Source organism: Pogoniulus pusillus, chromosome 2, assembly GCF_015220805.1.
Source record: "Pogoniulus pusillus isolate bPogPus1 chromosome 2, bPogPus1.pri, whole genome shotgun sequence".
NCBI lineage: Eukaryota > Metazoa > Chordata > Aves > Piciformes > Lybiidae > Pogoniulus > Pogoniulus pusillus.
In genome coordinates, this window is record NC_087265.1 from 47787598 (window position 1) to 47813204 (window position 25607).

A 25607-nucleotide genomic window follows, 5' to 3' on the forward strand; every position below is an offset into this window, starting at 1 on the left:
CACCCATTGCTCCTTGTCCTAACCCAGGGAGCAGTGAGCAGAGCCTGTGCCTCCCTCCTGAACAGCTCTCAGATGTTATAAATGTTTATTAAATCCCCTCTCAGTCTTCTCCAGACTAAGCAGCCCCAGGTCCCTCAGCCTCTCCTCATCAGCCATGCCCTCCAGTCCCCTCATCATCCTCATAGCCCTCCGCTAGACCCTCTCCAGCAGATCCCTGTCCCTCTGAACCTGGGGAGCCCAAAACTGAAGGCAGTATTCAAGATGAGGTCTCAGCAGGGCAGAGTAGAGGGGAAGGAGAACCTCCCTTGATCTGCTGGAAACTCTCTTCCTAATACATTCCAGAATCCCATTTGCCTTATGACTTGGCTTTGAACATCCAGGCCTTCACAGGCTACCCAGCAACTGCTGAACCACATTTAGCCACAGATACAACTCCTGCAACATATTAGATGTAAATATCTTTAGCCAGGTGGGGTTGGTCTCTTCTGCCAGGTAAGCAGCAACAGAACAAGGGGACAGAGTCCCAAGTTGTGCCAGGGGAGGTCTAGACTGGATGTTAGGAGGAAGTTGTTGTCAGAGAGAGTGATTGGCATTGGAATGGGCTGCCCAGGGAGGTGGTGGAGTTGCTGTGCCTGGAGGTGTTTAGGCAAAGCCTTTATGGGGCACTTAGTGCCATGGTCTGGTTGATTGGGCAGGGCTGGGTGCTAGGTTGGGCTGGCTGAGCTTGGAGGTCTCTTCCAAACTGGTTGAATCTATGATTCTATCTTAGGGATGCTTAATATTTGGGCATGGTACATTTCAGTTTGCAAGCAGCTTGCCTTCAGTGCAGCTGGTGTGGCAGTCAGATGCCTGCTGTGTGGTTTCTGTTTGAGATATGCCAGTTATTGCAGTGTCAGCTAAATGAGTTGACATTTCACATGAGTGATTCAGGTCACACATAACCAAAACTAATCACATTTGGAAAAGTCTTCCCTCTCTGTGTCAGGGGAGGAGGAGATGAAGCTGGTTTTGGTTCTTTTTTTAGTGAAAGAGACAAGCTGTGTTCTCTGGTTTGCTCTGGGTGAAAGTGAATGTAGGAGGCTATGCAGAAGGCATGTGGAAGCCTAACAGTAGCACTGTGGTCAGTGACATTGGGTCAGTGTTTCCTTGCAGACATTTTCATGTACCATAGAATCACCACTGGCTTTTAAAGCAGAAACTGCTTTCTGAGCAGCTGCTGGGCTGTGAAGGTCAACAAAACCATAACCTGAAACAGAAAGCATATTTTGTTATTGACACAGCAACCAGCTTATAACCCAAGACATAGAATGATAGAATCAGTCAGGGCTGGAAGGGACCACAAGGAGCAGCCAGTTCCAGCCCCCCTGCCATGCCCAGGGACACCCTACCCTAGAGCAGGCTGCACACAGCCTCAGCCAGCCTGGCCTCAAACACCTCCAGCCATGGGGCCTCAACCACCTCCCTGGGCAACCCATTCCAGCCTCTCACCACTCTCCTGCTCAACAACTTCCTCCTCACCTCCACTCTGACTCTCCCCACCTCCAGCTTTGCTCCATTCCCCCCAGTCCTGCCACTCCCTGACAGCCTCAAAAGTCCCTCCCCAGCTTTTTTGTAGCCCCCTTTCAGATCCTGGAAGGCCACCAGAAGGTCCCCTGGGAGCCTCCTCTGCTCCAGGCTGAACCTTCCCATTTCAGGTGAGAAGAATGATGAAGAATTATCTGAGAATATTTTTTGAAGTCTAATGCCTTCTTTGGCAAGCAGAGTGTCCTGGGGGAGTTAAATCAGAGCACTCTGGGGTAAAGGGCAGCTGGATTCATTCTGTATTCATTTCTGAAGTGACTTCTGCAACGCAGTGTTTGCAGCTGGCAGCCAGTGTGAGCCCTGTGTTTTTCAGTGTATTGAATCATTCTGCTTCCTGCAGGAGAGCCTGGAAAACTACAGCCCACTTCTTGCCCAGGAAAAAATAGTCCAGTGGAATTAGCTGCTGTTCTTTATGCAAAGAGAAATTACTTATCAAAGCTGCAGGTCATAGAATCACAGAATTGAGCAGGTTGGAAGAGACCTCCAAGCTCATCCAGTCCAACCTAGCACCCAGCCCTGTCCAATCAACCAGACCATGGCACTAAGTGCCCCATCCAGGCTTTGCTTCAACACCTCCAGGGATGGCAACTCCAGCACCTCCCTGGGCAGCCCATTCCAATGCCAATCACTCTCTCTGGCAACAACTTCCTCCTAACATCCAGCCTAGACCTCCCTAGCCACAACTTGAGACTGTGTCCCCTTGTTCTGTTGCTGCTTGCCTGGCAGCAGAGCCCAACCCCACCTGGGTACACTCTCCCTTCAAGTAGTTGTAGAGAGCAATGAGGTCTGCCCTGAGCCTCCTCTTCTGCAGGCTGCACACCCCAGCTCCCTCAGCCTCTCCTGGGTAGGTTCAGACTGGATATGAGGAGGAAGTTGTTGAGCAGGAGAGTGGTGAGAGGCTGGAATGGGTTGCCCAGGGAGGTGGTTGAGGCCCCATGGCTGGAGGTGTTTGAGGCCAGGCTGGCTGAGGCTGTGTGCAGCCTGCTTTAGGGTAGGGTGTCCCTGCCTATGGCAGGAGGGATTGGAACTGGCTGCTCCTTGTGATCCCTTCCAACCCTGACTGATTCTGTGATTATACAAGAATCTCAGATCTTCAGAGTCCAAGTAAAAAAACTGGAAGTTGGCATGGAAATGTACTCCCTGGATATATAATGTTGCTCTTCTGGCCTGTGGAGATAGGCAGACCATGATACTTCATGCTGCCAGAGATGTGGTTACAAGTATTCAATATACATGCCATGGAGCTTAGATTATTGCAGATATTGCAGATATAACGTCATTATACTTCAAATGCATGCTTAAAATTCCTGTAATAGGAATTGAAGATTAAATTGAAGTATTCTGTATTGAGGAGGAGGAGTACCTGAGGGGAGGCTGTAGGCAGGTGGGGGTTGGTCTCTTCTGCCAGGCAAGCAGCAACAGAGCAAGGGGACAGAGTCTCAAGTTGTGCCAGGGGAGGTCTAGGCTGGATGTTGTTAGGAAGCTGTTGGCAGAGAGAGTGATTGGCATTGGAATGGGCTGCCCAGGGAGGTGGTGGAGTCACCATCCCTGGGGGTGTTGAAGCCAAGCCTGGCTGGGGCACTTAGTGCCATGGTCTGGTTGATTGGCCAGGGCTGGGTGATCTTGGAAGTCTCTTCCAAGCCTGGTTGATTCTATAATTCTTGGCCAGGAGTTCCACAATTTGAATAGTAGTCCCTGATACCTGCAGCATTTTGTTGTCTACACAGCAGGAGCTGTCACAGCAGCATGGCATTTTTGTTCTCAATCAGGTGTGGTGTATCCTGCTTCTAGATTTATTCTTATTGCAGGTAAACAAACTTAGAGTTGCATTGGTTTCTGCAACTCCTCTATACCTAAATGACAGTAGTAAGCCACTGCTGTCATAGTATGAGTAGATTAGCCAGACCTTTAGTCAGGCTCTACCAGTATGTTTTCCATTAAGCTGTTGCCTGAGGGAAAGGAGGGTTCAGCTGCTTTCCATTTTTGTAGTTCTGTTTGCTCTTTTTCTGATTGAAAAAGGGGGAAAAAAAACCCAACCAAACTTTCATTTGGGAGTAAGTACCAAGAGGGAAGAAATATTTCCATCTTGCAGAAAATGTCTCACCTGGATTTTTCTTCAACACCACCTTAGAATCATAGAGTCAGGCAGGGTTGGAAGGGACCACAAGGATCAGCCAGTTCCAACCCCCTCTGCCATGCCCAGGGACACCCTACCCTAGAGCAGGCTGCACACAGCCTCAGCCAGCCTGGCCTCAAACACCTCCAGCCATGGGGCCTCAACCACCTCCCTGGGCAACCCATTCCAGCCTCTCACCACTCTCATCTTCCTCCTCACGTCCATCTGTGTGCCTGTTTTGTTCGTGGGCCTTTGGGAATGGCAGTGGAGGCTTCTGAGGGGCTTTAAATCTCTTGTGGAATTGGTGAGTCAGTTTTACCTGTGTGGTGTAGGTCAGGATCTTGCCTTATCCTACACTCCTCCAGAAGGCATCAAGGAAACCTTTTCATTCTATTAATATTTCTTGCAACTAGCTCATTTTTGGGCTAGGTTAAACATACAACTGATTACCTTTTTCTTTTACCTTGTTATGAGAAGTTAGGCATCCTATCTCAACCTAAGTAGTTGTTAGTCAGTGAGTGTGTGTGGAGAGAAAACATGAGAGTGGCAAGAGCAAGAATGCCAGTCATAGGATCAGTCAGGGTTGGAAGAGACCACAAGGATCAGCTAGCTCCAACCCCCTGCCATGGGCAGGGACACCCTACCCTAGATAGGTAGGGTATCAGAGCTTTCTCTTTTTCTGGTGCTTTGGGAAGCAGCATACTGGCAGAAGAATCTTCTCCTCGATCCTGGAACAAGATGATAGCCAAATCCCTTCTTTCTTTCTTTTCCCATGTGAAAATACAATGAGTTTTTCTTTCATTCCAATCCCAGTAGAAGAGCAATCACAGAATCAACCAGGTTGGAAGAGAGCTCCAAGATCATCCAGTCCAACCTGGCACCCAGCCCCATCCAGTCAACTAGACCATGGCACTAAGTGCCTCATCCAGGCTTTTCTTGAAGACCTCCAGGGAGGAGAGCCCTGCAGAGGGACCTGGCCAGGCTGGATGGGTGGGCAGAGGCCAATGGGATGAGATTGAACAAGGCCAAGTGCAGGGTTCTGCACTTTGGCCACAACAACCCCAAGCAGCACTGCAGGCTGGGGACTGAGTGGCTGAGAGCAGTCAGGAGGAAAGGGACCTGGGGGTACTGATAGTAAGCTGAAGATGAGCCAGCAGTGTGCCCAGGTGAGCAGCAGAGCCAATGGCATCCTGGCCTGCATCAGGAACAGTGTGGCCAGTAGGACAAGGGAGGTTATTCTTCCCCTGTACTCAGCACTGCTCAGGCCACCCCTGGAGTGCTGTGTCCAGTTCTGGGCCACTCAATTCAAGAGAGATGTTGAGGTGCTGGAAGGTGTCCAGAGAATGGCAACAAAGCTGGGGAGGGGCCTGGAGCACAAATCCTATGAGGAGAGGTTGAGGGAGCTGGGCCTGTTTAGCCTGGAGAAGAGGAGGCTCAGGGGTGATCTTATTACTGTCTACAACTACCTGAAGGGACATTGTAGCCAGGAGGGGGGTGGCCTCTTCTCCCAGGCAACCAACAATAGAACAAGGGGACACAGTCTCAAGTTGTGCTGGGGTAGGTTTAGGCTGGATGTTAGGAGGAAGTTCTTCACAGAGAGAGTGATTGGCATTGGAATGGGCTGCCCAGGGAGGTGGTGGAGGCACCGTCCCTGGGGGTCTTCAAGCAAAGCCTGGCTGAGGCACTTAGTGCCATGGTCTGGTTGATTGGATAGGGCAGGGTGCTAGGTTGGAGTGGATGATCTTGGAGGTCTCTTCCAACCTGGTTGTTTCTATGAGTCTATGATGCTCTGTCTTCTGAGAAAACAATTTCTTTCCCCCAAAGGAATTTGCAAGACCAAAAGTGTCTCCTTTTCAGTATTCCTGTGTCTGTTTGAACCCCTGTTTTGAGCAGTGCTTGGTAAAAGTTTCTTAGACCTGCACTTAAAAAGCTGTTCTGAAAAGGTGTCAGTGGTATTTTGTCTCCAGGTTTTGTTTCTGATTTACAGGTGGAATAAATACACTTGAGCCAGAAGTTAGTGTTGTTCTGATTGCATTCAGAAGTGATTGAATTAAGGGAGGGATCTTGTTTTATAATTACTACATTATTGCTTATATTGAAGTTTGAATGTTTGGGAAAGGAATGGCTGAAAACAAAAAATAACCACAACTGATTTTGTTCTAGGTTCAGAGTCCTTCTTGGATGCAGCCTCAACCATACATAATGCAGCACCCAGTAAGTTTTATGCCTCTCTGTTGTTGTGTTACTGATTGTCTAAACACTTTACATACTTTAAACAGCAGGAAATAGGTCAATTCCCACCCAATTACTTCCAGAGTTTTGACAATTACATCATGATTAAATCATGGCTCAAAATGAAAAGAGTCAGCAAGATAACCTGAACTGGGACCTCATTTCATTAGGGGGCGGGGGGGGGGGGGGGGGGGGAAGGCAAGCTGCCTGCAGGGTATGAAGGTGATGAGGACAATTAGAGTTACCAAATCAGCATCCCGAGGAAACCTTTTTTGTTCAAGTGAAATGAGAAACACTTTGCAAATGCCAGTGTTTTACATGCTGGCATACAGCTGCGGGGGCAGGGTGGCTGAGAGAAGCCAGGAAGAAAGGGACCTGGGGGTGCTGGTGGGTAGTAGGCTGAAGATGAGCCAGCAGTGTGCCCAGGTGGCCAAGAGAGTCAGTGGCATGTATCAGGAGCAGTGTGGGCAGCAGGACAAGGGAGGTTATTCTTCTCCTGTACTCAGCACTGCTCAGGCCTCACCTTGAGTGCTGTGTCCAGTTCTGGGCCCCTCAATTCAAGAGAGATGTTGAGGTGCTGGAAGGTGTTTGGAGAAGGGCAACAAAGCTGGTGAGGGGCCTGGAGCACAGCCCTGTGAGGAGAGGCTGAGGGAGCTGGGGGTGTGCAGGCTGCAGAAGAGGAGGCTCAGGGCAGAGCTCATTGCTGTCTACAACTACCTGAAGGGAGGCTGTAGCCAGGTGGGGTTGGGCTCTTCTGCCAGGCAAGCAGCAACAGAAGAAGGGGACACAGTCTGAAGTTGTGCCAGGGGAGGTCTAGGCTGGATGTTGTTAGGAAGTTGTTGCCAGAGAGAGTGATTGCATTGGAATGGGCTGCCCAGGGAGGTGGTGGAGTCACTGTGCCTGGAGATGTTGAAGCCAAGCCTGGCTGAGGCACTTAGTGCCATGGTCTGGTTGGTTGGATAGGGCTGGGTGCTAGGTTGGCCTGGCTGAGCTTGGAGGTCTCTTCCAGCCTGGTTGATTCTATGAGTCTGTATTGGTTACCTATCAGGAGCTGGAATTGAAGACAGAAGCTTCTTAGAATGGTTAATTTATGAAAGCTTGATGGATGTAGTGATGCCAATGATATGTTGGGCACTCACCTGAGAACCTGCATAGCTTGTTCTGGCTTCAGCTCATGACTCATGCTGCTCTCCCGACGCTTTTGGATGTGGCATCTCTACCAGACTATCAGGCATTATAACCTATACTCTCCCCTGATATTGGGCTTCTTCTCTGTGTCCTTTGCCAATTAAATGCCATTATATCTGAGACTGATTAGGTGTCCTGAGATGAACACTACAGATGCTAACAGGCACTGCTCTAGTGAACAGACATAGAAGGGATATTGTCTTGACTGTAACCTTTCCATGCAAATGCTAGGATGTGAAGCCTCTCAGCAGAACATTTTCTTCTTGTGCATGCAGAGAAGGTGATGCTGCACCAAAGCCCCCTCTCAGACACTTAACTGTCGTTACATTTGGGGGGGGGTTGGTATTAAACACACATGCACAACACTTCCTAGCTTTCCTTTCCATGGCTACAGATGTCCATTAAAACAAACACTTGTGTTCGAATCACACCGTGAAAGGCGCAGATTGCCACGTTCTAACGCTCTGAGGTGTGTTAGCTTCACAGGTAGGCAAGATGGGATTTCAGAGTTGAAAACAGACTCCTGAGTTCAGTTTTGGCCTGTGCAAAGGCTGGTGCTGTCTTGCTCATTTGCTTTGCAGAGAAGCCTGCAGTCTACAGACAGGAAATTCTTTCAGCGTTTGATGTGACTGTGACTCATTTGATCTGTAATGATCACATGGTTGTTTTTTCCAGCCATAGTCTGTACAGGTTTGCTCAGTTTCTTTTTTTTTTCTTTTTTTTTTTTTTTAATGTTTGGGATTAGTTATTGATTCAAAAGAATTTCTTTTCAGTGTGCTGCCATTATTTCTGTTAGTACTGAGCCTCCTGTCGATTTTAATCAAGGCTTCCGTGAGCGTAAGTCGTAGACTCATAGAATCACTTAGGGTTGGAAGGCACCACAAGGATCAGCCAGTTCCAACCCCCTGCCATGCTCAGGGACACCCTCCCCTAGAGCAGGCTGCACACAGCCTCAGCCAGCCTGGCCTCAAACACCTCCAGCCATGGGGCCTCAACCACCTCCCTGGGCAACCCATGCCAGCCACTCACCACTCTCATGCTCAACAACTTTCTCCTCACCTCCACTCTGACTCTCCCCACCTCCAGCTTTGCTCCATTCGCCTCAGTCCTGACACTCCCTGACAGCCTCAGAAGTCCCTTCCCAGCTATTTTGTAGCCCCCTTCAGATCCTGGAAGGCCACCAGAAAAGTCACCTGGGAGCCTCCTCTGCTCCAGCCTGCACAGCCCCAACTCTTTCAGTCTGTGCTCACAGCAGAGCTGCTGCAGCCCTCTGAGCATCCTCCTGGCCCTGCTCTGGACACACTCCAGCATCTCCACATCCTTCTTGTAATGGGGGCTCCAGAACTGGATGCAGTACTCCAGGTGTGGTCTCAGCAGAGCACAGCAGAGGGGGAGAATCACCTCCCTGGCCCTGCTGGCCACACTTCTGCTGCTGCAGCCCAGGCTCTACTTTGCTCTCTGGGCTGCAAGTGCACACTGCTGGCTCCTGTTCAGCTTCTCTTCCAGCAGCACCCCCAGGTCCCTCTCCTCAGGTCTGCTCTCCAGCCACTCACTGCCCAGCCTGGATTGGTGCTTGGGACATAATCCTAGGAAGCATTTGGGAATGTACTTTTGTACAGTGTGATTGATCAAAACTCTTGGTGTTGAGCCTCCGTTTGAGTTTGTGAAACCCTTCCAGGTGTGCTCTCTGTGTGTAGCCATCTCAATAGTTAAAAATCCAACCTGTAGTTTTTATCAAGTGGTGTTTATAAAATGGTCCAGGAGTGCTGGCAGAGGCAGCACAGTAGCTGGTACCTAGAGAAAAGAGTCAGCTTTGCTAGCCCACACTTCTAAAACGTGTGTGCAGAAGTGAACAGCCGTTCCCATAGGGCAGCTGCCTCCTGTGTGAGTGGCACATGTGACAGCTACAGTTCTCTACAGAAGTGTTCCTCCAAAGCCTCTCTTCCTAAAGATGAGATGAAAATTTCCTCCTACATCCCAAAATTCCAAAGCTTAAGTGAGTTTATAAGCTGGTAATGTGTGCAGATTTTGCTGTAAAAGAAGCACCTGGCTAAACTCATCGGTTACAGAGTTTATTCAGCAGGTGTCTCAGGTGCATTATGTGTCAGTTGTGTGCTAGGTAGGCAAATAGTAGCTGAAGATGAGGCAGCAGTGTGCCCAGGTGGGCAGCAGAGCCAATGGCATCCTGGCCTGTCTCAGGAGCAGTGTGGGCAGCAGGACAAGGGAGGTTCTTCTACCTCTGTGCTCAGGCCACCCCTTGAGTGCTGTGTCCAGTTCTGGGCCCCTGAATTGAAGAGAGATGCTGAGGTGCTGGAAGGTGCTGAGAGAAGGGCAGCAAGGCTGGGGAGGGTCCTGGAGCACAGCCCTGTGAGGAGAGGCTGAGGGAGCTGGGGGTGTGCAGCCTGCAGTAGAGGAGGTTCAGGGCAGAGCTCATTGCTGTCTGCAGCTCCCTGAAGGGAGGCTGTGTCCAGGTGGGGTTGGGCTCTGCTGCCAGGCAAGCAGCAACAGAACAAGGGGACACAGTCTCCAGTTGTGGCAGGGGAGGTCTAGGCTGGATGTTAGGAGGAAGTTGTTGTCAGAGAGAGTGATTGGCATTGGAATGGGCTGCCCAGGGAGGTGGTGGAGTCGCTGTGGCTGGAGGTGTTGAAGCCAAGCCTGGCTGGGGCACTTAGTGCCATGGTCTGGTTGATTGGCCAGGGCTGGGTGCTAGGTTGGACTGGATGAGCTTGGAGGTCTCTTCCAACCTGCTTGATTCTATGAATTCTGTGATAAGTTAGTACCATTTTTACCCCATTACCAAAAGGCAAACTGCATCTACTTGATGCAAACGTTCAGAAAGCCTCAGACCTGCATCCTGAGCCAGTGCCTGGGATTGGGGAGAGTTGTGGTACTCAGAGTCTCCAAATCAAAAGCATGATTAAAATCTTGAGCCTTGCCACAACCATTTCCTTCTTTCTTTGTTTTCTTAGGGTGCTGTGCTGACTCCCTCCATGGACCACACCATGTCACTACAGCCTGCATCGATGATCAGCCCTCTGACACAGCAGATGAGTCATCTTTCATTAGGCAGTACTGGAACAGTATGTGGCAATTTAATACAAACTAGACAGCTTCCCCAAGTAGAATATGCTGCACCTAGATCACACTATGCCTGTGCAGCTTGCAGGTGGAAACAAAACATTGAAGTAGTCTTTCAACTTATTAAGAACTGTCTTAGGGTTTTTTTTGTTGTCTTTATTCAGGTTTTTATTTACTTCAGTGTTGTTCATCTGATCAGAAATTAGAAGGGAGTAGATTAAAATAGATCCAAGCCAATCAAAGGAACCCAGCTGGTAACTCTAGAGTTGTGCTGGAGAAGGAAGAATATTTGTGTTTACTCTTCAGGAGGCTGTAATTGCAGAAAGTAATACAAGGTGTGGAACAGAAACAAAACTGGAAGAGATGCTGGGTACCTTTTGCATTGAAAGACTTCTGAGCAAATGGAATTAATGTATCAGTATCTATCTGTGTGAATATATATGATGAATGGGATAAACAGAAAAGGAAAAGTCCTTTTTTTAGCCTTTGAAATCTAAATCTGAGTTTTCTCAATACAGCCTTCTGAAAAGCCTTTTAATTTCAGGCACAAAAGCTTTCCTCTCGTGTGTAGTGCTTTAGGGAAACACAAACAATAGCATGATAGGTATTTTGAATACTCTTACATTTGCACTGGGCTTCAACTCAACTGCCTTTCTGTCTTTCTAGTATATGCCAGCCACAACAGCTATGCAAGGAGCCTACATCCCCCAATACACACATGTCCAGACAGCAGCGGTTCCAGTTGAGGTTAGTAAGAGGCATGACTATGATGTTCTGTTTGCCCTTGGTTTGGCTAGGGAGACTGCTGCTCAAAGCTCAGCATGCAAGTCAGAGAAGGCTTTCTGGTAGTTAGCTGATGGAGCTGTCTGCCAGAGCACTATCAGTTGTGTTCAGTCTGGGGTTTCTGGGAGGTCTGCCTGAGCTCCCCACACAATTCTTTGTGTGGCTGAGTGCCAGTCACACCGCGGTACTCAGAGTGCTCGTCTGTGCGGTGAGTAAGTCTCATTCTTCTGGCTGCCCCCGGAGGGAGAGGGGCAGAGTGCTCTTTGGCATTTGCAGATAAAACACATACTAGCAGTTATTGGCTCCCTCTCTGTATTTGTTTCTGCAATGTCAAAGATTTGTGGCTTTCTCAGATTGTCATCAAAGCAGCTGAGGAAGTACAAGGGCTGTGTTTGATTTCTCTGCTAGCAGAAATGTATAGTAGTGCAGAGTTAACAGTTCAAGTTTGGAACACTCTGCTTGAGAGAGGCTAGGCTTTAGATTTGAAGCCTGTTAACCGCTTGAGTCATGTGGGAATGCTGATTGCAGGTAAAGCTGCCTGGTTTTGTCTCAATGCCTTGTCTTGCTTTTGTTTGCAGGAAGCCAGTGGTCAACAGCAAGTGACAGTGGAGACATCCAGTGACCATTCTCCATACACGTATCAGCAGAATAAGTAACTGTGAGGTAGGGGCTTGTCCTGTCACAGGGAAGATGTGAATTCAAAGACAATTTATTTTGTAACTTACAGTACTCTCTATTCTAATGTCGTCTAAAGAATACCTGGGGACAGGCAGTGATGTTAATTTGAGCTTGGCCAGAGTTAGGAGCTAGGAAAGGAAGCACAACTTCCCAGAGTTAATGAATTATGAGTAGTAGTGTTGTCATCATTTCTCTAGAACATAACTGGATTATGTTGGATTTTACTTTGTTCATCTTGGCACCACGCTGTGTACAGGAATAACTATGAGTTACTGCTAACATAGGAGAATCACAATGCTGCAGGGAGGTGTAGTCTTACTTACAGTATCATCTAGTTCCATGGTACATTTATGTATGGTATCATCTAGTTCCATGGCACATTTATGTATGGTATCATCTAGTTCCATGGTACATTTATGTGTAGTATCATCTAGTTCCATGGTACATTTATGTATGGTATCATCTAGTTCCATGGTACATTTATGTGTAGTATCATCTAGTTCCATGGTACATTTATGTATGGTATCATCTAGTTCCATGGTACATTTATGTATGGTATCATCTAGTTCCATGGTACATTTATGTGTAGTATCATCTAGTTCCATGGTACATTTATGTGTAGTATCATCTAGTTCCATGGCACATTTATGTATGGTATCATCTAGTTCCATGGCACATTTATGTATGGTATCATCTAGTTCCATGGCACATTTATGTATGGTATCATCTAGTTCCATGGCACATTTATGTATGGTATCATCTAGCTCCATGGTACATTTATGTAAGGTATCATCTAGTTCCATGGCACATTTATGTGTAGAATCATCTAGTTCCATGGTACATTTATGTGTAGTATCATCTAGTTCCATGGTACATTTATGTATGGTATCATCTAGTTCCATGGCACATTTATGTATAGTATCATCTAGTTCCATGGTACATTTATGTGTAGTATCATCTAGTTCCATGGTACATTTATGTGTAGTATCATCTAGTTCCATGGTACATTTATGTATGGTATCATCTAGTTCCATGGCACATTTATGTATGGTATCATCTAGTTCCATGGTACATTTATGTATAGTATCATCTAGTTCCATGGTACATTTATGTGTAGTATCATCTAGTTCCATGGTACATTTATGTGTAGTATCATCTAGTTCCATGGTACATTTATGTGTAGTATCATCTAGTTCCATGGTACATTTATGTATAGTATCATCTAGTTCCATGGTACATTTATGTGTAGTATCATCTAGTTCCATGGTACATTTATGTATAGTATCATCTAGTTCCATGGCACATTTATGTATAGTATCATCTAGTTCCATGGCACATTTATGTATGGTATCATCTAGTTCCATGGCACATTTATGTATAGTATCATCTAGTTCCATGGTACATTTATGTGTAGTATCATCTAGTTCCATGGTACATTTATGTATGGTATCATCTAGTTCCATGGCACATTTATGTGTAGTATCATCTAGTTCCATGGCACATTTATGTGTAGTATCATCTAGTTCCATGGTACATTTATGTGTGGTATCATCTAGGTCGATGGTACATTTATGTGTAGTATCATCTAGTTCCATGGCACATGTAAGACTTGGAAGCAGCTTTGCAACTGATTAACAGACCACAGCCAAACTGTGTGCTAGTTTGACCCAAAACCATCACAATCTGGTAGAAGCTCCTGCTGGCCTTTTCATCTTGAAGACTTCCCTGCTCATCTCTTATTTTAGGGAAAAAAAAAGCCCAGTTTGGTTCAGAATATTTTTCAGTGACTTTTTGAGCACACATCCTTGTGTGGCTCTAATTCCAGAGGTTTTTTGGGTTACTTTTTGAACACAAATCCTTGTGTAACTGTAATTCCAGAGTTTTTTTTTCAGTTACTCTTTGAATACACATCCTTGTGTGGCTCTAGTTCCAGAGTTCTACTTTCCTCCTTCAGTTTTCGCTCATTTTGATTCTCATAGCCAGCCTTTCTTTACTAACCCATCATTCCTATTACTTGAACTCCTTGGCATGCAAAAATTTGGTTGGTTGTGGATTGTCAACCTGAAAATGTTGTCTACGTTAGCCACTCCTTTCTCCATCCTCCATGTCTCCTCCACTGGGAGATAGTGGAGTCACCATCCCTGGAGGTGTTGAAGCAAAGCCTGGATGAGGCACTTAGTGCCATGGTCTGGTTGACTGGCTAGGGCTGGGTGCTAGGTTGGACTGGATGAGCTTGGAGGCCTCTTACAACCTGGTTGTAGATGATGGCATTAAATGCCCCATCCAGTCTTTTCTTGAACACCTCCAGGCACAGTGACTCCACCACCTCTCTGGGCAGCCCATTCCAATGCCAATCACTCTCTCTGCCAACAGCTTCCTCCTAACATCCATCCTGAACCTGCTCCAGCACAACTTGAGACTGTGTCCCCTTGTTCTGTTGCTGGTTGCCTGGCAGAAGAGACCAACCCCCACCTGGCTACAACCTCCCTTCAGGGAGTTGTAGACAACAATGAGCTCTGCCCTGAGCCTCCTCTTCTGCAGGCTGCACAACCCCAGCTCCCTCAGCCACAGCTTCCTATATGTTCAAGAATGCAAAGGTAGAAGCAGACTAGTGGGGAAGCTTCATGTGGTCAACAGACGGCACAGTCTGCGTAACGCAGCTTCTGACCTGTGCCCGTTATTGCAGTCTGGCCAAATGCTGGCATCCAGAGAAAGCCTACACCCTTGAGTTGCTTCCAGAGCAGGGGGAAAGCCCACATCCTTGATTTGCTTCCAGGGCAGGGAGAAGAAAGCAGAGCCCCAGACCCTTCTCGTTACCCAGCTCCTCCTGTTAAAGCCTGGCTCCTGCACGTTTCCCATGCCAAGGCTGTTGGCTGCTGTTAACCACCTTTCAAGGAATTATTTGTTTTGCCTTAAGACTTCCCTCTGGGTGTGTAAAACCTCCTTACTAGTAGAGAGCTGGGGTAGATGACAAGGCAGACCCCCATATGTCATCTCCCTGTCCTGCCTGTCTGCCTGAGCCTGTCACTATCTCCCCCAGAGACTGCGACAGGCCAGGAGGAGCAGAGTTTAGCCTCCTGAAAGGAGATGTGTTGCCACCTGAGACACATTTGGTAAAGAACCAAGCTGTCTGTGTGTTTGCTGTGAACCAATCCTCCACGTATTTTACTCTTGGGGGAGGCAACATTACCTGTATTTACATGCAGCAGGAGCCACTGAATTCTCTGGCAGCAGCACTCTGGCAGCGGCCAGGGGGGGGAAGGTTAATATTACTGAGCTGATTTCAGCCTCAAACTATGGCATTTGGTATTTCTGCCCCTGGAACATGTTGGTACTTGTTGTTTTTCAGACAGGTGAAGGGGAGTTATTTCTTGCCCTACGTAGAGGGAGCACTGCTCTCTCTTAATCGTTGTGGTTTCATTACTACTGCCAGGCTGAAGCTCCTTTCTAAATGCATGTGTGGCACTTGGGGGAATGTCCTATTAAAAGTCCTTGTGCACAGGGCCATAAATAAAGGGTAAAGGACAGGCAGCAGATTGGCCCAAGTGGATGCAGTAAATCAGAGGCAGCATCTTTGCTTCGGTGGCTGCATGTCATACCTGGAGAGCTTCTTTTCAAAGAGCTGCTGCTGTGTGCAAAGAGGCAAAGGAACATGAAAACAACCCCACATTATACTTACCTATGCACCTATAAAGGTGAGAAATGAAGGAATTGTCTAAACTAGGTTTTTTCTTCATTACCTGGGTGTATTTTAAACTCTAAGCCAGTACAACAACAGGTTGGGAAATCTCCCTTGGCATCTAATGAGCCCTGAATTGCTGTTAGGTGTTAGCCATCCTGGAGGCACAGTAGCTGTCTCTTGCCATTGGCTGTTGTCTGTAGCCTCCCTGAGGCTGCAGCAAAAGAAAGTTGTGTTCCTTTCCAGAGGTCAAAAGCTTTGGAGATAGCACAGGAGTGGGTTGACACACTCAGCTGCTTTTGGTCAGTTGAAAGGAAATGACAGTAACAAAAGGAGAGAGAAGGGAGTAAGCTGAATGCAGTTCCCCGGTGGGAACCCTGCATGCCCAACAGCAGTGAGACACAGAGGGGAAAAGGCAATACAGAATCAACCAGCTCGGGGAAGACCCTTCGAAATCATCACATCCAACCTTTTACCCCAATCTTGCCTCTTCCACACCTGAAACAATACATCTTTATTCATAAGCATAAAGTAAGGCTGACTCAGGTAGCTGGGAGGGAGAGGAGCAAGTAAGCCACCCAAACAGAACTGACATAGGAATACAGAAATAATCCCTCAGCTAAAAGCTGTTTGCTAAAAGATGCCAATATCTTTACTCATTTGTTACCAGGGCCATCAAGAGATACTTGGGAGAAATAGTCAAGTTTTTTTGAGTCTCCTACAAAGGCACCAAACTGACATCAGCAGTGCTCCTCTGCTGTTTTGACAGCTGACCATGGATTTAATCTTGCAGTTTAAGTATGGTGCTCTCTCTGGGGAGGAGTAGTGATATGTAGGCTTGGTGTTTCCCAGGACTTCATTTTCCCAGTTGGGAAGGTATCCTGAAGGAGAGCCTTATCCTGGGAATGGCCATGAACCTGCAGTGCCACCTGGATCAGGAGCAGTGTGGCCAGTAGGACAAGGGAGGTTCTTCTGCCCCTGTGCTCAGCACTGCTCAGGCCACACCTTGAGTGCTGTGTCCAGTTCTGGGCTCCTCAATTCAAGAGAGATGTTGAGGTGCTGGAAGGTGTCCAGAGAAGGACAACAAGGCTGGTGAGGGGCCTGGAACACAAACCCTGTGAGGAGAGGCTGAGGGAGCTGGGGGTGTGCAGGCTGCAGAAGAGGAGGCTCAGGGCAGAGCTCATTGCTGTCTACAACTACCTGAAGGGAGGCTGTAGCCAGGTGGGGGTGGTCTCTTCTGCCAGCAACAGAACAAGGGGACAGAGTCTGAAGTTGTGTCAGGGCAGGTCTAGGCTGGATGTTAGGAGGAATTTGTTGGCAGAGAGAGTGATTGGCATTGGAATGGGCTGCCCAGGGAGGTGGTGGAGTTGCTGTCCCTGGAGGTGTTGAAGCCAAGCCTGGCTGGGGCACTTAGTGCCGTGGTCTGGTTGACTGGATAGGGCTGAGTGCTAGGTTGGACTGAATGAGTTTGGAGGTCTCTTCCAACCTGGTTAGTTTCTCTTCTCTTCTCTTCTATTCTATTCTCTTCTATTCTCTCCTCTTCTCTTGCATTCTCTTCTGATAGAGATTGTGTTCTATTCCATTGTGATCCTGGTGGTCCTTTCCAACCATAGCGATTCATGGTGATGAGATGTTGTGCTGAGGGGTTTGGTTTAGTGAAGGACTTGTCAGTGTGAAACTAATGATTGGGCTTAATGAGCTTGAAGGGCTTTTCCAATCCAAGAGATTCTGTGATTCTATTCTGTTCTGTTGTGTTCTATTCCGTTTTGATCCTAGTGGTCCTTTCCAACCATAGCCATTCATGGTGATTAGATTTTGTGCTGAGGGATTTGGTTTAGTCAAGGATTTGTCAGTGTGGAACTAATGATTGGACTCTATGATCTTGAAGGTCATTTCCAATCTGAGAAATTCTGTGATTCTATTCTATACCCCCATTACTTCTCAGATCTGTACTCTGATTCTATTCTATTTGTTCTATTCTATACCTGCATTCCTTCTCAGGTCCATACTCTGATCCTATTCTGTTCTGTTCTATTCTGTTCTATAACTGCATTCCTTCTCAAATCTGTGCTCTGATCCTATTCTGTTCTGTTCTATTCTGTTCTATACCTGCATTCCTTCTCAGATCCATACTCTGATCCTATTCTGTTCTGTTCTATTCTATACCTGCATTCCTTCTCAGATCTGTACTGTGATCCTATTCTGTTCTGTTCTATTCTATTCTATTCTATACCTGCATTATTTCTTAGGTCTGTACTCTGATCCTATTCTATTCTATGCCTGCATTACTTCTCCAATCTGTACTCTGATTCTATTCTATTCTGTTCTATTCTATACCTGTATTACTTCTCAGATCCATACTCTGATTCTATTCTGTTCTATTCTATACCTGCATTACTTCTCAGATCCATACTCTGATTCTATTCTGTTCTATTTTATACCTGCATTCCTTCTCAGATCTGTACTCTGATTCTATTCTATTCTGTTATATTCTATTCTATACCTGCATTACTTCTCAGATCTGTACTCTGATCCTGTTCTATTCTGTTCTATTCCATACCTACGATCTGTGAGGTCTCTTCCAATCCTAATAATACTGTGATACTGTGATACTTCTGCATTCCTTTTCAGATCTGTACTCTGATTCTATTCTATTCTGTTATATTCTATTCTATACCTGCATTACTTCTCAGATCTGTACTCTGATCCTGTTCTATTCTATTCTATACCTACATTACTTCTGCATTCCTTCTCAGATCTGTACTCTGATCCTATTCTATTCTGTTCTATTCTATACCTGTATTACTTCTCAGATCTGTACTCTGATCCTATTCTATTCTGTTCTATTCTATTCTATACCTGTATTACTTAGCAGATCTGTACTCTGATTCACTTAGTTGCCTCTCAGCTGCCTAATACAGGAAATGACTTAGTTTTATGGGCAGCTCATGAGTGGAAATGCTTTGGATTGCAGCTCTGCTCTGGGGATTGCAGCTCTGCACTGGGGATTGCAGCTCTGCTCTGGGGATTGCAGCTCTGCACTGGGGATTGCAGCTCTGCTCTGGGAATTGCAGCTCTGCACTGGGGATTGCAACTCTGCTCTAGCTCTGACCTTTCTGTGTTACAGATGTCCAGTGTTGACCTGGCCTGGAGAAGGGTGCAAAGGCTGAAACAATCATGGATTTCACTGATCAATTGTGCTTTAGGAATTATTGACAGTTTTGCACAGGTTCTTGAAAATGTTATTTATAATGAAATCAACTAAAACTATTTTTGCTATAAGTTCTATAAGGTGCATAAGAAGAAAAAAAAAAACCCTTAAATTCATCTAGTAGCTGTTCCCCATGGACAGGTTTATTTTAGTAAAAAAAAAAGGATAAAAAAAAATTTTTATCAAGTGTTATGATGCAAAAAAAAAAAAAGAAAAAAGAAAAAAAAAAGGTTTAAAAAGAGAAGAAAAAAAAAGAAAAAAAAAAAGAGAGAGAAAGAATTCAACTTTCTGGGTATGCACAGATGACCATGAAGACTTATTCATGTGCATGACAGAATTTGTGGCTTTTTGGATTCTTTTTTATTCTTGTTGGTTTGAGTCTTTTAGGGTTTTTTTATTATTATTATTATTTCCTTTTTTTGTTGTTGGTTGATTTTTTTTTTGTGGTTGACTTTTTTTTGTGGGTTGATTTTTTTTTTTTTTGTGGGTTGATTTTTTTTTGTGGGTTGATTTTTTTTTGTGGTTTATTTTTTTGTTGGTTGATATTTTTGTTGTTGGTTGATTTTTTTTTGTGGTTTTTTTTTGTTGTTGGTTGATTTTTTTGTGGTTAATTTTTTTTGGTGGTTGATTTTTTTTGTTGGTTGATTTTTTTTGATGGTTGATTTTTTTTTGGTGGTTGATTTTTTTTGGTGGTTGATTTTTTTTGGTGGTTGATTTTTTTTTTGGTAGTTGGTTTTTGTTGTTGGTTGATTTTTTTTGTTGGTTTTTTTTTGGTGGTTGATTCTTTTTGTTGGTTGCTTTTTTTAGTGGTTGATTTTTTTTGGTGGTTGCTTTTTTTGTTGTTGGTTGATTTTTTTTGGTGGTTGATTTTTTTTGTTGGTTGATTTTTTTGTTGGTTGCTTTTTTTGGTGGTTGATTTTTTTGTTGTTGGTTCATTTTTTTGTTGGTTGATTTTTTTTGTTGGTTGATTTTTTTTGTTGGTTGATTTTTGTTGTTGGTTTATTTTGTTGGTTGATTTTTTTTGGTGATTGATTTTTTTTGTTGGTTGCTTTTTTTGGTGGTTGATTTTTTTGTTGTTGATTTTTTTTTTTTGTTGGTTCATTTTTTTTTGTTGGTTCATTTTTTGGTGATTGATTTTTTTGTTGTTGGTTGATTTTTTTTGTTGTTGGTTGATTTTTTTTGTTGTTGGTTGATTTTTTTTGTTGGTTTATTTTGTTGGTTGGTTTATTTTGTTGGTTGATTTTTTTTGTTGGTTGCTTTACTTTTGGTGGTTGATTTTTTTGGTGTTTTTTTTGTTTTTTTTCTTTTTATTGGTTGGGTTTTTTTTGTTGGTTGGGGTTTTTTTGTTGGTTGGGGTTTTTTTATTGGTTGGGGTTTTTTTGTTGGTTGGGGTTTTTTTATTGGTTGGGGTTTTTTTGTTGGTTGTTTTTTTTTTGTTGGCTGGGGTTTTTTTTGTTGCTGTTGTAGTTTTCTCTTTCTTTTTTGGTTTAAATTGTATGAAATGGGTTTTCTGAAGTTTCAAATAGTAAAAAAAAAACAACAACATCTTAAGATGATGTTCTGTGCTTGCAGTGTGTGAGTGTTGCTTTAGTGCAGTGTTGCAGTTATAGTGTCTTGGTCTTTTTAGCTTTCTGGTTTCCTTTTTTTTTCTTCTTTTGATGTAGTGTGAAGTGTCTTATCCTTTTTCTATGAATTCCAATTTGCCTTAAATCTTTCAATGCTGTAGCTGTTTCAGTAAGTAGTCCATACTAATGGTGTAGAACGCTTTGACCAAATGAGCTGGTCTGTTATGCCTTGTAAAACAGCAGCATAGGGCTTTTAAAGGTAGTCAATAAAACAATTGCTGAAAATTTGGCTTTTTTAATGTGTAGTAAGTGTTTTTAATGATAATTTTTTTTTTCACATAATATGTAAGGTAGTGAAATGCAAGAGGGGGAAAAAAAAAATGTTTTGTGTGAAACACATTTTCTGACTGGGGAAATTTTAATAGGATAAATTGTTTGTAAGGCCTTATGCCAATAGTTCCCTCGTAGTTTGGATGATTTAGGACCTCTGCTGTATGATGCAATGTAAAAAAAAAATCTTCCCTTTTTTTCTTTGCCTTTTTTTGGTTGTTTTGCCTTCCAGAAACTAACTTGATGTTCTAGTTTTAGCATAGGTTGGGTTAGGGATTTTGGGGGTGGGGAGATCACCGAATGTTTTTTGTCCTTCCTTTATACTAACGATAGTGCTTTAGGATTTGTGCTGAGACTTAGCAAACAAGAGGAGTCGTTAGGACAGCAAAGTGGCAAAAGCTAAAGGACTGGTTTTCAAAGGTAGGCTGAGATGTTAAGCAGGAGCATCGAGGATTGGGTACTAGCTCTCTCTAGGAGGTAAATCAAAAGACTTGGCACTTTTAAAAGGTAACTTTACCAAAGAACAAAGAGCCAGTAACCAAGAAGTTCTGATTTGTCTCAGCATTAGGTCTTCTGTACTCTTTTATTTTTGCCGGACCAGTTTGCGGTTAGGAGAATGTGCCTTTTTTTGTACATTTGCATTTAGGTTTTTCTAATTTTAATGGATGTATGGACACACACACATGGAAAAAAAAATTATATATATATATATATAAAAAAAAAAAAAAGCATGAAGGAAGACTTGGATCCAAGCAGTGCCACACTTTACATCGTCACTACAAGTGTTAAGTGTAAAGAAAACCGATTTTGAAACTATGAAATTCCTGATTCATAAACACAGAGCTCTGTGTACTTCACCTATTGGCCATTCATGAGCACACAGAGCTGTGTGCTTCACCTATTGGCCATCCATGAGCACACAGAGCTGTGTGCTTCACCTATTGGCCATCCATGAGCACACAGAGCTGTGTGCTTCACCTATTGGCCATCCATGAGCACACAGAGCTGTGTGCTTCACCTATTGGCCATTCATGAGCACACAGAGCTGTGTGCTTCACCTATTGGCCACCCATGAGCACACAGAGCTGTGTACTTCACCTATTAGCCATTCATGAGCACACAGAGCTGTGTACTTCACCTATTGGCCATTCATGAGCACACAGAGCTGTGTACTTCACCTATTGGCCATTCATGAGCACACAGAGCTGTGTGCTTTACCTATTGGCCATCCATGAGCACACAGAGCTGTGTACTTCACCTATTGGCCATTCATGAGCACACAGAGCTGTGTACTTCACCTATTGGCCATTCATGAGCACACAGAGCTGTGTGCTTTACCTATTGGCCATCCATGAGCACACAGAGCTGTGTGCTTCACCTATTGGCCATTCATGAGCACACAGAGCTGTGTACTTTACCTATTGGCCATCCATGAGCACACAGAGCTGTGTGCTTCACCTATTGGCCATTCATCAACACACAGAGTTCTGTGTACTTCACCTATTGGCCATCCACGAGCACACAGCTCTGTGTACTTCACCTATTGGCCATCCATGAGCACACAGTGCTGTGTACTTCACCTATTGGCCATCCATGAGCACACAGCTCTGTGTACTTCACCTGTTGGCCATCCATGAGCACACAGTGCTGTGTACTTCACCTATTGGCCATCCATGAGCACACAGTGCTGTGTACTTCACCTATTGGCCATCCATGAGCACACAGCTCTGTGTACTTCACCTGTTGGCCATTCATGGGCACACAGCTCTGTGTACTTCACCTGTTGGCCATCCATGGGCACACAGCTCTGTGTACTTCACCTATTGGCCATCCATGAGCACACAGCTCTGTGTACTTCACCTGTTGGCCATCCATGAGCACACAGTGCTGTGTACTTCACCTATTGGCCATCCATGAGCACACAGCTCTGTGTACTTCACCTTTTGGCCATTCATGAGCACACAGTGCTGTGTACTTCACCTATTGGCCATCCATGAGCACACAGCTCTGTGTACTTCACCTATTGGCCATCCATGAGCACACAGCTCTGTGTACTTCACCTATTGGCCATCCATGAGCACACAGCTCTGTGTGCTTCACCTATTGGCCATTGATGAGCACACAGTGCTGTGTACTTCACCTATTGGCCATCCATGAGCACACAGCTCTGTGTACTTCACCTTTTGGCCATTCATGAGCACACAGTGCTGTGTACTTCACCTATTGGCCATCCATGAGCACACAGCTCTGTGTACTTCACCTATTGGCCATCCATGAGCACACAGCTCTGTGTACTTCACCTATTGGCCATCCATGAGCACACAGCTCTGTGTGCTTCACCTATTGGCCATTGATGAGCACACAGTGCTGTGTACTTCACCTATTGGCCATCCATGAGCACACAGTGCTGTGTGCTTCACCTATTGGCCATTCATGAGCACACAGAGCTGTGTACTTCACCTATTGGCCATCCATGAGCACACAGTGCTGTGTGCTTCACCTATTGGCCATCCATGAGCACCCAGCTCTGTGTACTTAACCTCTTGGCCATCCATGAGCACGCAGCTCTGTGTACTTCACCTGTTGGCCATCCATGAGCACCCAGCTCTGTGTCCTTCACCTATTGGCCATTCATCAACACAGAGCTCTGTGTACTTCACCTGTTAGACAACTCACTGCTACTAAAGCTCTTTTTCTTACAATTGCATATAGGTTTGAAATCAAACGATGAATTAAGTTGTCTTCCAAAACTGTGTACTTCTCTGGTCAGCTGTATATGATCAGTTATCTACCTCAAAGTTTTATTTCCTTTTGTATCGGGACAGGTTGCTGGCCCTCCCTGTTTCCACAGACCAAATCATCCTAGCTCGGGAGCTGGGGCTTTAAGCAGTTGTTTCTTTCAACTATTTTTTAGTTTGGAAATCTTTTTTTTTGTGTGTGTGAGTATTGGGAGTTATAGATGTCGGTGACATTTCATAGTTTCAAAAGTAAATTGCTGCTCTGAGAAGTGTAGATTCTAGTGAAATACATAGTCATAAAGAGATCTAGGGTAGGGTTGTCCCTGCCCATGGCAGGGGAGGGGTTGGAACTAGCTGCTCCTTGTGGTCCCTTCCAACCCTGACTGATTCTATGATTCTATGAGATGTGGTTTTTTTGGGTCTTTTTTGTTTTGTTTTTGTTTTGTTTTCTTCTTCTTTGACAACAACAACAAAAAAACCAAAAGTTGTGGTATTATTGGTTCTATGCTCCCTGGAATATTACTGCTTTGTCAAAGTCCAGACTTCCTGCAGCACCTTGCCTGTATCCGGTTAACTTTCAAACCCCTGAACCTCTCTACTATACTTGATGCTTTTGTTGTGCTAATGGAAACCACAGTCCAATAGCTGTGAGAAAGAGGGAGTTGGGGGGTGGGGGAGAAGAAAAGGTTGCTGCCAGAAACGTCTGAACTCCAAAACTGAACAAACAAAAGTGCCATACTCATTGTCTGGGTAAGATTTGGGCAATTCAACCTCTGTACATAAAGAAACAAATCAGCGACTTCAAAAACCAAAAACCATCCCATAGTAGACAGCCATTAAATGATAATCATTTAAAAAAAAAAAAAAAAAAAGTTAAATAATAAATAAAATGGGAAAAAAAAAAAGTAAAAAAAAAAAAATTAATTTATGAAGAAAGACCTTTTTGTACAGATTGAGAAAAAGAGAAAAAAGAAAAAAAAGCTTAAGATTTTCATAGAGATTATCTATATGATCAAGAGAGTTAATTGTTTATTTTTGTTTTTACTTTAGTGCCACAAACTTGCCAGTGGTAACTTATTTGTCCGGTTCAAGGTATTAAACTCTGTAGTTTTGTTTCCTAGGACTTGTTGTTAAAACACCAAAAAGAGATTAAAAAAAAAAAAAAAGCAAACAAAAAACAACAACACAACAGCAACATCAACAACAACAACAACAACAAAAAAAAAAAGAGACATTTTTGAACTGTAAATTTGATTAGATTGTTAGCTTTTTTTTTTGGTTCTGTTTTATTTCTTGGACGACTTTTGAATAAAAAACATTAAAAAAACCACCAAGTTGTGTTGTCTTTGTTGGCTTTTTTGGTTTTTTTCCTGCAGCTTTTCTGTTGTTGGGGGAAAGACTAAAGAGGTGATGGGGAAAGCCCAAAGAGGTGGTGGGGAAAGCCCAAAGAGGTGGTGGGGAAAGCCCAAAAGAGGTGATAGGGAAAGCCCAAAGAGGTAATGGGGAATGCCCAAAGAGGTGATGAGAAGGCCCTAAGAGGTGATGGGGAAAGCCCAAAGAGGTGATGGGGAAAGTCCAAAGAGGTGATGGGGAAAGTCCCAAGAGGTGGTGGGGAAAGTCCCAAGAGGTGGTGGGGAAAGTCCAAAGAGGTGGTGGGGAAAGCCCAAAAGAGGTGATAGGGAAAGCCCAGAGAGGTGATAGGGAAAGCCCAAAGAGGTAATGCCCAAGGAGGTAATGGGGAATGCCCAAAGAGGTGATGAGAAGGCCCTAAGAGGTGATGTGAAGGCCCTAAGAGGTGATGGGGAAAGCCCAAAGAGGTGGTAGGGAAAGCCCAAAGAGGTGGTAGGGAAAGCCCTAAGAGGTGATGGAGAAAGCCCTAAGAGGTGATGAGAAAAGCCCAAAGAAGTGATGAGAAAGCCCTAAGAGGTGATGGAGAAAGCCATAAGAGGTGATGGAGAAAGCCCTAAGAGGTGATGAGGAAAGCCCAAAGAAGTGATGGAAAGCCCTAAGAGGTGATGAGAAAAGCCCAAAGAAGTGATGAGAAAGCCCTAAGAGGTGATGGAGAAAGCCATAAGAGGTGATGGGGAAAGCCCTAGAAGGTGATGGGGAAAGCCCAAAGAGGTGGTAGGGAAAGCCCAAAGAAGTGGTAGGGAAAGTCCAAAGAGGTAATGGGGAATGCCCAAAGAGGTGATGAGAAAGCCCTAAGAGGTGATGGAGAAAGCCCAAAGAGGTGGTGGGGAAAACCTGTGCCTGTATTCTGGAGTGCTCAGAGTTGCTCTCTCTGCTTGATGGTCTTAAATTTTACTCCCTCTGTCTTCTGTTAAAGATTTGTCATTCTGATTTTAATTCTTTATTCTAAATCTTCAGTCTAAATTTAATTCTTTATTCTATATTGAACTGCTTTGCTGTCTTAGATTTTGCTTCCCCT

General features: G+C 44.8%; 1 protein-coding gene across 3 annotated transcripts in view; it reads left to right on the forward strand.

The window, feature by feature from the left end:
• The window catches only part of RBMS1 (RNA binding motif single stranded interacting protein 1), a 205834-nt gene extending 186781 nt beyond the window's left edge, over nucleotides 1-19053 (forward strand). For 2 of the 3 annotated variants that reach the window (XM_064164291.1, XM_064164303.1), the window contains exons 10-14: nucleotides 5861-5911; nucleotides 10087-10197; nucleotides 10862-10942; nucleotides 11557-11641; nucleotides 18463-19052. In XM_064164291.1, the coding sequence (XP_064020361.1) occupies nucleotides 5861-5911; nucleotides 10087-10197; nucleotides 10862-10942; nucleotides 11557-11634 (321 nt within the window). In that variant the 3' untranslated portion in view covers nucleotides 11635-11641; nucleotides 18463-19052. Of the gene's footprint in view, nucleotides 1-5860; nucleotides 5912-10086; nucleotides 10198-10861; nucleotides 10943-11556; nucleotides 11642-18462 lie in introns of all 3 variants that reach the window. The other variant, XM_064164280.1, reaches the window with a different exon arrangement.
• Nucleotides 19054-25607: the final 6554 nt, after the last annotated feature.